The sequence below is a fragment of the Onychomys torridus genome, chromosome 5 (assembly GCF_903995425.1).
Source record: "Onychomys torridus chromosome 5, mOncTor1.1, whole genome shotgun sequence".
Lineage (NCBI taxonomy): Eukaryota > Metazoa > Chordata > Mammalia > Rodentia > Cricetidae > Onychomys > Onychomys torridus.
This window is the reverse complement of record NC_050447.1, coordinates 22,299,848-22,314,361: the sequence shown is the minus strand read 5'-3', so window position 1 is coordinate 22,314,361 and position 14,514 is coordinate 22,299,848. Positions and strand designations below refer to the sequence as shown.

General features: G+C 47.0%; 1 protein-coding gene across 1 annotated transcript in view; it reads right to left on the bottom strand.

Annotated features, from left to right (window-relative positions):
- Positions 1 to 413: 413 nt before the first annotated feature.
- Coq9 (coenzyme Q9) overlaps positions 414 to 14,514 on the bottom strand; it is an 18,795-nt gene continuing 4,694 nt past the window's right edge. Inside the window, 7 exon segments of the mRNA XM_036187255.1 lie at positions 414 to 1,123; positions 1,490 to 1,543; positions 1,876 to 2,031; positions 3,166 to 3,270; positions 4,493 to 4,577; positions 4,811 to 4,953; positions 11,567 to 11,702. Of these exon segments, the coding sequence (XP_036043148.1) occupies positions 1,088 to 1,123; positions 1,490 to 1,543; positions 1,876 to 2,031; positions 3,166 to 3,270; positions 4,493 to 4,577; positions 4,811 to 4,953; positions 11,567 to 11,702 (715 nt within the window). The 3' untranslated portion in view covers positions 414 to 1,087.

The following is a 14,514-nucleotide window of genomic DNA, read 5'->3' as shown; positions in this document are numbered from 1 at the left end:
GATGTCAAGAGGCATAAAAGAATCAGGGAGGTACAGGAAGAGCCTGACGGAAAGCCCACACGACAAGCTCTGAAGCTAAGCTTCCCCATCAGCTGATTTAAACACTGCAGAAGACAGTGCTGACCGTGGGTGCAAAGAAAGCCAGCCAGCGCAGAGGTAGAGGACTATGGAAGCTGAGCACTGCTCTCAGGCAGTCAGAAACTAAGAGTAGACAAGGGAGCTCATGGCCTTGGGAAAGCGTTCTTAGCCTCAGCTGACTGAAGAATACCTGGGCCCAGAATGCAGAGCTGTCATAGTGACCCTGGAGGTCTGAGGCAGTGCCAAGCCCAGAACCCAGGCCTCTTCCATATACTGTCTACTGTTGGGGTCTAGGATACTCAACATTGTGTAGATGGAAACTGTACAACAGGAAATTGTTTCAAACATATTTATTATTTTTACAGATTCTCTCACTAGTGATCTTGCAATGCATGCTGGTGAGTGTCTGTGATGCCAGGCCTGGGATCACATTTCTGGCCAGGCTCAGCATGACTGTCCAGAAGGCACCTGTCTCAGGGGAGGCAGCTTTCTGAGGACCCAGAGGACTGTCCTGTGCTGGGGAGGATACTTGCTTGTGATCTCCTAAGTATATTTCTCAGGAGATTTTGTTTGAGGCAGGATCACACTATGTAGCTCAAGAGGCTTGTAATTCTCTACATGGACAAGCCTGGCTTTGAACTCTCACTCCTGCTGTGGCAGACTCCTGAGTGCTGAGAACAGAGGTTATCAGGCTCAGCTCCCAGAAAGCAGTTCTAAGGTCAAGACGTGATCAAGATGCCTGAGCTTGGACGTCAATCTCATTTTTCAATCACACAACTGCAACACAGAAGGCATCAGGAGGCCAGGCCTGGTCTCAGGAACTGCAGCAGTGGCCGATTCCAGATCAGAACAGCAGCAAGCGCACTGTGATTTCACCTCGTGGCTGTCACAGTGACTCCAAGTTCTTCACTGTGTTCTCATTAACATCCTGTTCGCTGGGTGGTACATCTTCTCAAAGCCCTTCATAGTTACTGCTGCTCCTCCCAGGTACGTGGGTTCCCCCTTTCTCTCACCGGCGCTGGTTTAGACCTGTCAGGTTCTTGAGCTAACACAGGGATGGAAGCAGAGAGAGTGGTGAGGCTTGCCTAACCTCCAAGACTACGGCGGGGAACCCTGGGTTAGTCAAGGCAGTGGTACAGCAATGGCAGAGTCAAGCACACTAGGGCCCAGGGCAGCCGTGATGAGTGATGGAGTACAGGGATGTACTGCCCTCCTCCCCAGCTCCAGCGGCTGTTTCTTGAGGCCAGCGAAGAAGAGGTAGGGTATTCATTTGAGAATAAGATACTGAGGCTAAACCAAGATCAGCTTTATTCAGCTTGCGGCCAAAGCAACTTGGGTTGATGACATGTTACAAACAGCACGGGACCGAGGGGAGCGGGAGGCAGACAGTGGCCAGTTGGGCAGGACTTACCGTGACTGCCGCACCCATCAGTCCTTGCACCAGGGCTTCTCCAGTGGACTTCACCTAAGAGGAGTCTGGGTCAGATTCTGTTAAGCCCCAGAGTGAGCTCAAAGGTGAAACGGGTAGGGCAATTCAGAAAGCCTATGAACCCCACAGTGGAGTCAGGATGGTTTAATGTACTGGAAAAGAGCCTACGGACAACAGTCACAGACAGACAGAGCAGACTTTACGGAAGGGCTAGCATGAGGAAAAACCAGCCAGCCTCCTTGGGAAAGCCTTTGGGACTGTCAGTTAAGGTCAACAGGAAGCAGAGAACAGCTAGGTGATCATGTGTGGCTTGAGGCAGACAGGTGTGCCTATTGAAAAGGGTTTCCAAATGGCCAGTCCCCAACTACCTGCTTAGCTGTGTGGCCCATGTTCATTGCATCATTAATCCGGTTTTCCAGGAAACGCCAAGTATCTTCAAAGTCCGGGGAGGAGTCCTGCATCATCACCAGCTCTGTTGTGTTGTAGATGCCGGCCAGCACTGCACGGCGGGTGTACCAGTTAAACTGCAGAGAGACCCACCCAGCAGCCGCAGAATCACTGCACTGTGTGTTAAAGGAGTCTTGGGTTTTTCACACTCAAGACCTCAGGGACTCCCAGGCTCCCTCCTCATTTCTCTTCTCTCTCACTGACACATATGGCCCTCTGGACACCACTACTGCCCTGAACTTGGCTGAGCATCAAAGCTGCCTGTGAGATTAATACTGTAAGCTCCTGGTCCCAACCTCTTAAGTTGAGTCAGAGGTCTAAATTAAATACTAGGAACCAGGAGGTTTAAACAGCAGCCAAAGTGATTTGACTGGGCAAATGCCCAACCCTCTGAGTCCTGGGGAGGTTCTACAATCCAACAGTCATGACTAAACCACATGGGGAGAGCTGATGTAGGATCAGGGACAGGTTATAACATCTGGGTGAAGCTGAGAGTTGGAGTCCCTGGTGACTTCTGCCTGCATGGTAATTGCTCTTCGGAGGACCAGCTCAGCTACTTGGTGTTTTATTCCTTTAATTTCTTTGCTCTCTAATTTTGTTTTCCTCCCATCTCTGTCGGTGGTATATTCCCACACAGATAAAGTTTATTAAAGCACTTTGTTACAAATATGGCACAAGTCTGTATCTACATACCTTCCCATCCTGGAGACCACACAGGACTATCACATTTTAATTTTCTTTATGAAGGTATATATATTAATATCCCACCAGAAATATGGCAGCACTTAACAAGTCATATTCTTCCTGGTGCCTTCTTAAAGGAGCTTATTGATCTCCCAGCAAAATGGGTCAAGATGTGGGAGAAATTTCTTTTTAAAGCAATGTCTCAAAGTCAGTCTCAGCAAAGGCAGACACGGAGAAATCTGCTGCAGAATCTATGTCTTGGAGACTGAGGGAAATGCTTATGATAGAGCAGTCTGTGGGAGGTTCTCTACACTCTCACCTCTACAAGTCACTGGTTCATGCTCAAATGCTGGTCCCTTGGATGACAATGATCCACATGCCACTCTGACTCATCAGGACCTTTCCTCCTGAGATGGGAATGACACTGCTGGCCTTCCAGACTTTTGATCAAAGAAACTTCACAAACTTCAAGAAATGTCTGACTCAAGCCTCTGCTAGCAAGCTACAGGCCTACAGAAAGTACTCACATCAGTGGACTGGTCCCCAGCATAATGCCACATGTCATCTACCATTCTGGTGAGCAGGCTCAGGCTGGGTGGGATGTTGTGAGGAAGCAGGAGGATGCTGAGGGCCTGAAGAACAAATGACAGAGGAGGCACCATATGCAGGTAACAGCAGCTCACACAGGGCTCACATTGGGGGGGTGGGAGGTTGTCATAGGGACAGCCTAGTTCTTGCTCTTTGAAACTCATCATGGGTGGAGGTAGCAGCAAGAAACCCTGACTAAAGGTAATTGGGCCAGGGACATGGTTTTGTCCTAAGATGACCTAGTCAGTCTCCAGGCTAACATTTCAAACTGGGAATACTGACAGCTGAAGGGGTCATTCCTGTCTAAGAGTCCTGGAATCGAGGATGGGAAAAGGCACCCCACTCTGTCACAATCAATTCTGTTGCCTTGCTTGACTCAAGTTGATTCCTGTTCCCCAAAACAAACTTCTCCCAGTTGATACTATGCCAGAACCAATCTGAGAGCCTCCTTTAGCAAACACCAGCTTCTCTAGGCCCGACTGAACTAGCTCTTAACACTTTACCAACTCTATAATGCTCTTGGCCGTGGGGCTGGCAGAGAGGTCCTTCTCTAGCTGGCAAGTGTTCCCTTGCAAAGTGGCCCAGAAGGCACTGTGCTGACCAGGCAGGTGGCTGAAACCCAGCACTGCACTGCCCGGGCTTTATGAGCTACAGGTAATCAAGGTCCACCAGCTGGCCGACCAAGGTCACACACTCAAGTCTTCCAGCTGGACAGAGGACACTGGGTGCCTGATCACCCTCATTTCTAATGTGCTTTTTAACTCAGAAAAGGGACACACCGTGACAGGCTTCAGAAAGGAGAAAAAGAAGCTTTAGAAAATGGAGGCTGTTCTTGCAATGGATACTCTTTTGGCAAGCATTACCCTAGCAATACAACAAGAAGCCCAGTCTTCAAGATCTGAAGCACAACAGGGCATTCATTGAGTAAAGATGCTGATTCAAACTTCTAACTGTCCTGACCTTTCTCAAGGAAGACTGCACCTCCTTGAAGGCCTGGTGAAACACTCAGGCTGCTGGGTCCACCTGTGATATGAACTAGTATGCAGGGCCACTCATAGGTCCATGAATTTGACTCAGATGGCTTGGAATTGTTCCCCATGGCACTCCCTAGCAAGAACCTAGCTCTGCCAAGTGCACTAGGCTTTCCTGGCCCTGTGGTAAAGACCCATGAACTAACTTCTCAACAGTGTGCTAAGTCCTCCAAGGCACAGTTCTGGGGATGGAATATTATTACTGTTGCTCTGGGGCTTTAAGATGACTCTGTACCCGCGGCCAGTGCTCAATGTAGGGGATCAACATTCTCAGTCTGCTCTCCACCGCGTCCCTCAGGAACTGGTCTGTCTTCCTTTTCCTGGGAGAGGGAAAAGAAACAGTGTGTCTCTAGTTCAAAAGCAGGGCCACACTGCCTACTCAGCTCCAGGAGGAATGTGCTGCCAGCTCCTGAGGAAGACTCAGCACAGGCTGCTGGGTTTCAGACCCGTCCAAGCTGCAGGCTGTTAGTACTACCCTCTGGGCACCTCTTGTATCAGCTTCCTAGGTAGGGCATGTAGCTGCCACCCTGAGCTATAAAGCCATGCAACTTACTCTGCCTGGCCCAGCTGTACCAGCTTCTGCTCCTCTTCCAGCAGCTGGGTGAGGCGAGCATTGCACTGGGTAACAAAGTGGAGAATCAGCTCACTGCCGTCGCTCCCAAACATGCTGGCTGCTGCGCTGGAAAGACCCAAGGACTACAGGAGAGACGGCAGGAAAGGGAGTAAGCACACTGAGGCGAAAAGCCTGATTATTACCAATACCTCTTTCCTTAACGGGCTGGATTTTCAGTGGAGACCCCGACCTCCCACTCTGAGCTCATGTGACTTCAGGAACCACCACTGGTCCACCAGACCCTTAGTTTATGCGAAGCCAGATTCCAGGTATGCAGTTGGAGTTCAGTGGCTAACTCGGGGACACTGCATGACCAAATGCAGAACTCAGGACTCTTCCTTAGGAACCCTGCTTAGTAAGGGAAGGCTCTACTTTTTGTATTTTTGTTGCTGTGGCAATACCCCAGCACTCAGGAGGCAGAGGCAGGCGGGTCTCTGAGTTCCAGGACAGCCAGGGCTACACAGAGAAACCTTGTCTGTAAACTAAACAAAACCCAGAGCAACACGGGGAAGAAAGAGGAGTTTATTTGGCTTCCGATTCCAGGTTTCAGATGCTATCACTTCAGGGAAGTCAAAACAAGAGCTCAAGCAGCTGTCATTTCATACCCACAGCCAAGAGCAGAGAGGACAGGTGTGCCCGCCCTATCGCTTGTTTGTTGCCGCTTAGTGCTCAGACAGCTTTCTCTGCTCTCACAGCCAAGAGCTCATCCCATGAAACAGTGCCACCCACATTCTCCTCCATCAACAACCCAGACAATCCCCCAGAGCCATGCCACAGGCCAACCTGACCTAGATCAATTTCTCAATCAAGGATTCTCAGGTGACTCTAGGTTGTGGCAAACTGGCAACTAAAAAGTAAGCATCATGGGAAGGGATACTCCTCTTTCTGCTGGACTGCTGCTCTATTTCAGCCCAGCACTGGAGCTTGCTGCAAAGGAGCTCAAAGAGGACCATGCTATGATCCTCCTGGTGAGCACGTTCTAGCAACACTGACTATTGACACTGGACCAGGCTCCTTCACTTCCCTTCATTAAATGGGTCAAAATACCCCTTCCTACCATAGACCAGTGAGAGCTGAGCTGTAGCACTGGAACCTGGGGCTCCACCAACGCTGCAGGGGCTTGGAGAGAACACTCCCTTCCTGTCATGCTCCCTTCACCCAGAGCTCCAGCAAAGTGGGACTGCCAGGTGTCTGTCTTTAATCATCCAGTTATTGTTGCAGTGTGGGGATGAAACCTAGGGTCTGGGCATGCTAAGCAAGCATTCTACCACTGAGCTACAGCCCACACTCTGTCAGTTGTTTACACACATTTTCTTCAGTAGAGCCACTGAGGAGCTACACAAGCAGAGACAGCCTTTGCTTGCCCGATCCATAGTGACTGTTGAGCATCTATGGAGGCAGAACCTGGAAGGTAACAGGAACAGGCAGCAGGAAAGGAAGAAAAACATTACTATGACTTCCTGCTGCAGGGCCGGGGAGCTGCCTCTCTTCCGCTGCAGGGCCACTGCAGGCTGCTGTGCACATTACACACTCCGTCTCACTGCCCCATACCAGCCCTGTTCAGGGGCATTCCTTACAAATCAGGAAACTGAGGCTTACACTCTCACCCACAAACTGGGTCAGCAGTCTATAGGTAGCAGCACCCAGTATGAAAGAAGATAAGAGGAAAGTCAGTTAACAGAGTATTCCATTTCATTCAATTTTTCCAAACAATCCTATTAATTTCTCTCACATTTGTGAAATCTCCATCAATTTCTTCCTTCCCCCACAAATTTCTGCTTCCTCCTACTCCTTACTTAGGTTCCCCAAGCCATCACATGCACTCTGAAGAGAAATCAAAAGCCATCCTATAGGAAATCCCTTAGTGTTTAAAAACTAAACCCAGTGAGTTTGAGGGCAGCCCGGTCTACATAGTGAGTTCCAGCACAGCCAAGCCTTTATTGAGAGACCACGTCTAAAAATAGGAAGGAAAGGAGGGAGGGAGGAAGAAACTAAACCAAATGCTGCCTTCTCCAGTACGTCTAAGGCCAGTCTTTCCACCTCGTTTCCAATCTTGCCACTCTTGCTTTAAGAATCTCACTTGGTAGCTCAGTGATAGAGTGCTTGCCTAGCAAGCGCAAGGCCCTGGGTTCGATCCTCAGCTCAAAAAAAAAAAAAAAAAAAGAATCTCCTCACAGTTTTGATTTTGCCCGCCCCTCTGTTATCTCCACCCCCACTTGTGTTTTGCTCCCCCGCCCCACAAATTTTCAACCATGCTCAACTTCCATCCCGCTTCCCCTGCTTGGCACAGTCTTCTCAGCCTCTGTCCTCTACTTCCTCCACGCCACAGCCCTCTGACTTCTGACCCAGGACCCAACAGCTATCGCTCCCATAACCAACAGCTAGCCGTGGAAGGTATCTTTTGTTCTCTCTCCAGTACCAAGATGCTCTAACTCAGACCTTCTTTTGATAGGCTCTCAATATGTAGCCCAGGCTGCCCTCAAACCTGCAGGATCCTCTTGCCTCAAATTCCCAAGTGCTGGACCAGCGGTGTGAGCCACCACATCTAACTGGGATTCTCTCCCTTTATATCTTGCCATATACTCCCATCCAGACTCAGGCTAGAGTATTCAGAAGCCACCTGTAGTCCTGCTAGCTCCTCTCGTTCAGACCCATTCTATGTGCTCGACACCTCCAGCTTGGATGAGGGCCAGCTATTAACAAATCAAAAAGTAGAGAAGACAAAATGCCAGGCCCCGACTGAAGCATGTGGAGGAAAGCATCCCCACCGCTAGTTTCTGGTAGCGGAGAATTGGTGAGACCAGCTCTCAGACTTAACAACCTGAGCCTGAGGTCAGCGGATGGACAAGCTCTGGAGTGGATTATCCACCTGAAGGTCCACTGCTACACAGCTTCATCTGTCCAGTACATGAACAGTGACTAGTGGGTACCCACAGACAAAGCACCTCAAGACAGGCACAGGCAAGGACTTCCTGAGAAGGACCGACAGCACAGGGAACAATCAAAGAATTGACAGGCGGGATTAGAGCAAACTAAAAAGAAGAGTCTGGGAGGAAATCTTGGCTAAGTACACACCAAGTTCAACCATGGCTAAGATGAAGGACTTGTGTCCTCTTGGCAAGGAGAAACTGATGAAATGCAGGGACATTGGAAGATGGAGCTGTCCCAGCTACGTGTCACTAAAGTGACAGACGGCACACAATCCTGGCTCTTCAAACTCCAACTTGCCTGCAGATCTGTCAGCCCTGTTTCCACAGTCATTAACTACAGTCAGAATGAGCTGGGTTGGTGGCCCAGACCTTCAATCCCAGCACTCAAGGCAGAGGAGAAGGAAAACCTCAAGAAATTCTGTGAGCGCAAGCCTCTGGGCCTGGGCTCGAGAAGCTAGGAGCCGTACTCTGAGCTCTAAGACTCTCACACATAAGAAGAAGCTGGAAGAAAAAGACAAAGTGCCATGCACCAAGGCTCCCAAGCAAAAGCAGCTGAAGACAGGAAGCAAGTCCGCAGAACCCCTCAGCAAGGCCTGAGTGTAGCTATGGCAATAAACACAAAGCTGGTACAGAAAGAACAAGGTGAAACCAACCTCCACAAATGAAACAAAAACAAACCACGCAATCAACAAATACATTAGTGAACGAATACAAAATCCTCATGAGAAAAAAAAAAAAGACGATAAATATTTGAAAACTATCCTTAACTATCAGAGAAGCATAAACTAAAAGTGCTTTGAGGGCTGGAGAGATGGCCCAGTAGTTAAGAGTCCTTGTTCTTTTCTCCCAGCACCCACACTGGGTGGCTCACAGCCTCCTCTAACTCCAGCTCCAGGAGATCCAACGCCCTCCAAGTGGCGCAAACTATCTCTCTCTCTCTCTCTCTCTCACACACACACACACACACACACACACACACACACACTCTCTCTCTCTCTCTCTCTCTCTCTCTCTCACACACACACACACACACACACTCTCTCTCTCTCTCTCTCTCACACACACACACACACACACACACACACACACTCTCTCTCAATAATAATAGTAACAATAATAATAATAGTAATTTTTATTTAGAACAGAACGGCTTTGAGGACTGGGCATAACACAAACATGTAACCCCACTTCTTGGAAGGTGGAAGTAGTTCAGAGTTCAAGGCCAGCTTCAGATATATACAAATATGAGGCCAGTCTAGCCAACATCAGACTATCTTAATACAAACAAACAAAAATCTGCTTTGAGATTCCACCCCACCCTGGTCAAAACAGAAGCTTCAAGAAAACAAGTGACGAGAAATGATGTCAAGGACATGAGAAAAGGGGAATTGGGAGGACTTCACTATGAAGCCCTGGCCGGCCCAGAACCTCAATCTTATTCCTGCCTCTGTCTCTCAAGTACTGGGATTACAGACATGAGTCACTATGCCTGTCAACACAGAAGGTGGGGACTTTAGACACCGCTGGTTGCAATGTAAACTTGTGTAGACACTGCAGGAATCAGTATGGAAGTTCTCAAAAAACTAAGGAAAACTGCCATGAGATCTAGCTGTGCCATGCCTTAGTGTACACCGCAAGGAGTCTAAGTCAGTGTTTACAGAGATACTTGGACGTTCATGTTTATTGCTACACTACTCTCCATAGTCAAGATATGGATCCAGTGCTGATCTGACAGGCACCAAAACTACATGGAGAAAACCTGTCTCGAAAAACCAAAAAAAAAAAAAAAAAAAAAAAAAGTGTTAAATATACACAAAAGAGTTGTATTCAGACGTAAGAAGTAAATTGTTGTGGAATGTTATTTTAACTGGGCAAAGATGTGTTACATTTGCTTATGCTGCAAAATATTACTTTAACTGTGTAAAGGTGTTACATTTGTTTATGCTGAATTATTTTAAGATGTGCTGCATTTGTTTCACCTTGCCTGTCTAGGGCACCTGATTGGTCTAATAAAAAGCTGAACGGCCAATAGCTAGGCAGGAGAGGGATAGATGGGGCTGGTGGGCAGAGAGAACAAGTAGGAGAAATTTAGGCTCCAGAAGGATGAGAGAAGAGGAGGAGGAGAGAACGAGGGAGAAAGAGAGGGACATGCCCAGGGTCAGAAGCCAGGCTGCCAGCCAGCCAGACACAAGAAGCAGGGAAGTAGGACATACAGAGAGAAAGAAGGGTAAAAAGCCCTGAAACAAAATGCAGATGAAGAGAAACAGGTTAAGTTATAAGAGCTAGCACGAAATGAGCCCAAGTAAGGCCTAACATTCAAAACTAATAATAAGTATCAGTGTCATGATTTGGGAGCTGGTTGGTGGACCAAAGAAAAAGCCTGCTCCAGGAAATGAAGGCATTCACAGGAAAACTGATGAAATTGGACATTATGTTAATTAAAATAAGCTAGACTCAGAAGGACACATACCTTAATGGGCAAAATTTAGATTTAAGTGTGTGTGTAACATGAAAGCAGAAAGGGGACTCCGGGGGAGAAGGGAACACAATGGAATTATGTCATGAAAGCAGATGGGAAACTACTTGGGTTGGAGGAGAGAGGAGACAACAAGAGAGAAAGGACAAAATGGAGGAGACACCTGGAATACAAGCAAAGCATAATCATATACAGATATGAAATGTTATAATGAAACCCATTTCTTGGAATGCTAGCCCCATAATATAATGGATAGTAAACACTCAGGGATGGAACACTTGCTAAGTATGCTTCAGGCTAAGTTTCCATTCTCAACACACAATAAAGAAAAAACTTGCCTGGGTTCAAGTGAGTTTGAGGCAGTCTGGGTAACTTAGCAAGAGGAAACTCTGGCTTAAAATAAAGTGCAAGAACTGGAGAGATGGTTTAGTGGTTAAGAGCACTGGCTGTTCTTCCAGAGGATGTGGGTTCAATTCCCAGCACCCACATGGCAGCTTACAATTATCTGTAATTCTAATTCCAGGAGATCTGACAACTTCTTCCAGTCTCTACAGGTACCAGGTATGCATGGGGTGCACAGATACACACCCATAACACCCATACACATAGAAACAAAAGTAACTTTTAAAATGTAGTAAAAAAGAAACTCTGAGTCACTGTTCAGTGGCAGAGTGCTTAACTAACATGCATGAGGCTCCAGTTCAGTCCCAGCAGCACACACATGAATGGTGCTAGACTTGGAGACTGCAGAGAACACCCAGCAGTTTACTACACTTGCTGCTCTTACAGAGAACCTGGTTCAGTTCCTAGCACCTACAAGCAGCTCACAGCCATCTGTGACCATTTGTTCCAAGAGATTCAATACCCACTTCTGGACTCCTCAGGCACAGGTATATGTGTGGTGCATACACACACACACACACACACACACACACACACACACCAAAAATAAACCCTTAAATTTAAAGAAAAATATTACTAGACACAGCTCAACAAGGAAAGGAATCAACATAGACAGGCAGATCTTCTCTTAGTTCAAGGCTAGCCTGGACTATGGAGCAAGTTTCGGGACAGCCAGGGCTATGTAGAGAGACTCTGTCTCTAAATAAATAAATAGATTAAATAAACAAACAAACAAATAAAGCCATTTCTATCCTATGGGGAAGAAAGAAAGAAGAAGATAACCCAGACTGTCCTGTAGCTGTGAAGCTCTGAGCTATACTGAAGAAAGCATGAGGAGGCGCTTTGTGGTTCGTTTGGGTCTGCTGCCCCACCCTCACCTCTACCTACCTGGGCTCCTTCAGCAATGGCCTCTGCAGTCCAGCCATGGGCAGGCACAAACTCTAGGGCTGCTGTCAAGATGCGATGCTGCAGCTGCTCCTCACTCTCATAGTCCTCTTCCTCCTCTCCACTCTGGTCTGTGTACCTGAGATACAGGGCCCAGCACACGTCACCTCAGCCTCTATAGCCTGGCATGCAGAATGAGCCCAACCAGAAACAGGGGTCCTGGGTCTCCTCTAAGCATGTTAAGAGAGGCTTTACTTCTGCATTAGTATGGATGTTTTAATACCAACAAGGTTCAAATCCTATCATCCTTTCCCTGTCTCCACAGTAAGAAAGCATCCAGGGATTTGAGTTCTTATGATATGAAAACAATGGCCCTGTACCAGCCTGGGTTTCTGCTTATCTTCCTTAGACAAGTGTGTCCAACCTGGGGCCCATAGGCTACATGTGCCCCATGAGAGCTATGAATATGACTCAACATATTTATAGATGACAAGGTCATGTTGCAGAGTCACAGGCTGGACACTCCATGGTGTTTAAAGGCTTCTCTTATGTCTGCACCGGGCTGTAACTCCAGGAGAGCAAGAAAAATGGTTAGTTTATTCATAGGTATAGATCCTCAAAAAATATTTGTTGAGTTGCAAAGTATTTAGCTGGTTATCTGCCAGCAATCCTAACACATGGGAGGTTGAGACAGGAGGAAGTTCAGGAGTTTAAGGCCAGTCTCAGCTACACAAGAACATGTCTCAAATTTATCATCAATCAGCCAATCAATAAAATGAACAACAGGGGCTGGAGAACATCTCAGCAGTTAAGAGCAATTACTACTCTGCAGAGGATCTGAGCTCACTTCCCAGAACCCACACTGGGCAGCTCACAACTGTCAGTAACTTAAACTCTAGGGCAGCAGTTCTCAATCTGTGGGTCTCAACCCCTTGGGGGTCTAACAATCCTTTCACAGGGGTTGCCTAAGACCATCAGGAAACACAGATATTAACATTACAATTCATAACAGCAGCAAAATTGCAGTTATGAAGTAGCAATAAAAGTAATTTTATGGTGGTGGGGGGGTCACCACAACATGAGGAACTGCACTTAAGGGTCACAGCATCAGGTGGACTGAGAACCACTGTTCTAGGGAGTGTGATGCCTTGTTCTGGCCTTTCAAAACAGACACACACACCTACACAATTTTTTTAAGTACTTTTAAAAAACTGGCCTAGGCATGGACATATATCTTTAATCCAGCACTCAGGAGGCAGAAGTAGGCAGATCTCTGTGAGTTGTAGGCCAGCATAGTCTACATGAAGAGTTCCAGTCCAGCTAGGGTTGCATAATGAAACCTTGTCTCAAAACAAGCAAACAAAACTTTGTTTAAAAAAAAAAAAAAAAAAAAACAAACTAATGAATACTATAATTTTCCACTGAGGAAAGTTCAATTTCCAGTGGAGGGATTAACAAGAAAATGATCTGCTAGGGGTGGTGGTGCATGCCTTTAATCCTATCACTCAGAAGGCAGAGGCAGGAGGATCTCTGTGTTAGAGACCAGCCTGCTCTACATAACTAGTTCCAGGACAGAATTACACAGAGAGATCCTGTCTCAAAAAACTAAAGCCAATCAACCAACCAACCAACCAAACAAACAAACAAACAAAAACCCCAGATGTAAATTATTATTACCATGTGGAAGCCAAGTTTGCCCTATACAGGCAATGAAACTTTAAATGTGTTTATCTTTTGCCTCTATGCTCTATGTAGCCCAGGCAAGCCTTGAACCTGTGATCCTCTTCCTTCCGACTCCTTATGTGCTGGCTAGATTTACGTCAACTCGGCACAAGCAAGAGTTCTCTGAGAGGAGAGAACCTCAACTGAGAAACACCTCCACAAGTTCCAGCTGTAGGGCAATTTCTTAACTAGTGATTGATGGGGGAGGGCCCAGCCTGTTGTGGGTGGTGCCATCCCAGGACATTGGTGGTCCTGGGTTCCATGAGAAAGAAGGCTAAGCAAGCCATGAGGAGAAAGCCAGTAAGCAGCACCCCTCCAAGACCTCTGCATCAGCTCCTGTCTCCAGGTTCCCGTCTGTTTGAGTTCCTGTCCTGACTTCCTTCCACAATGAACAGTGATGTGGAAGCCAAGTAAACCCTGCCCTCCCCAACTTGCTTCAGTCATGGTGTTTCATCACTGCGATAGAAAACTAAGACACTTTAGTAGTTGGATTACTTCTTCAAAGTTCCCGCTTCTATGGAGAGAGACACACGTGCTTTATCATATTGCGTCCCCTAACAAACAAAGGAATCTAAATAGTCATCTAAGACAGGTTAAATACATTTTGGTTCATTCATTACCAGAATATTTTTTTTTTAAAGATTTATTTATTTATTATGTATACAGTACTCTGCCTGCATGTGTCCCTGCATGCCAGAAGAGGGCACCAGATCTCATTACAGATGGTTGTGAGCCACCATGTGGTTGCTGGGGATTGAACTCAGGACCTCTGGAAGAGCAGTCGATGCTCTTAACCACTGAGCCATCTCTCCAGCCCCCCATTACCAGAATATCACACCACTACTAAAATGACACAAACTATGAAAAGACATTAAGAATCTACTGTTGAACAGGCTATGGTAATACATCTATAATCCTATAATCCAGCACCTGGGAGACTGAGTCAGGAAGACTGTGAGTTCAAAGTCTGCCTAGGCTACAGAGTGAGATCTCAGCCTAAAAAAATGCTTATAGAGATCTCTAAAAGGCACTTTTATGGCAGACGAGTTATCCCTGTGTATGATTTCAAGTATTCTCCACAATGCTTAGATTTTCTAAAATGGAAAGGCACTGCTGTCATCCTTAAAAACAACTGAAAGCAGCCAGGCACAGTAGCTGACTCCTGTAATACCAGTGCTTTGGAGACCGAGGCTGGAAGGGTCCCAGAGTTCAAGGCCAAGTTTGGGCTA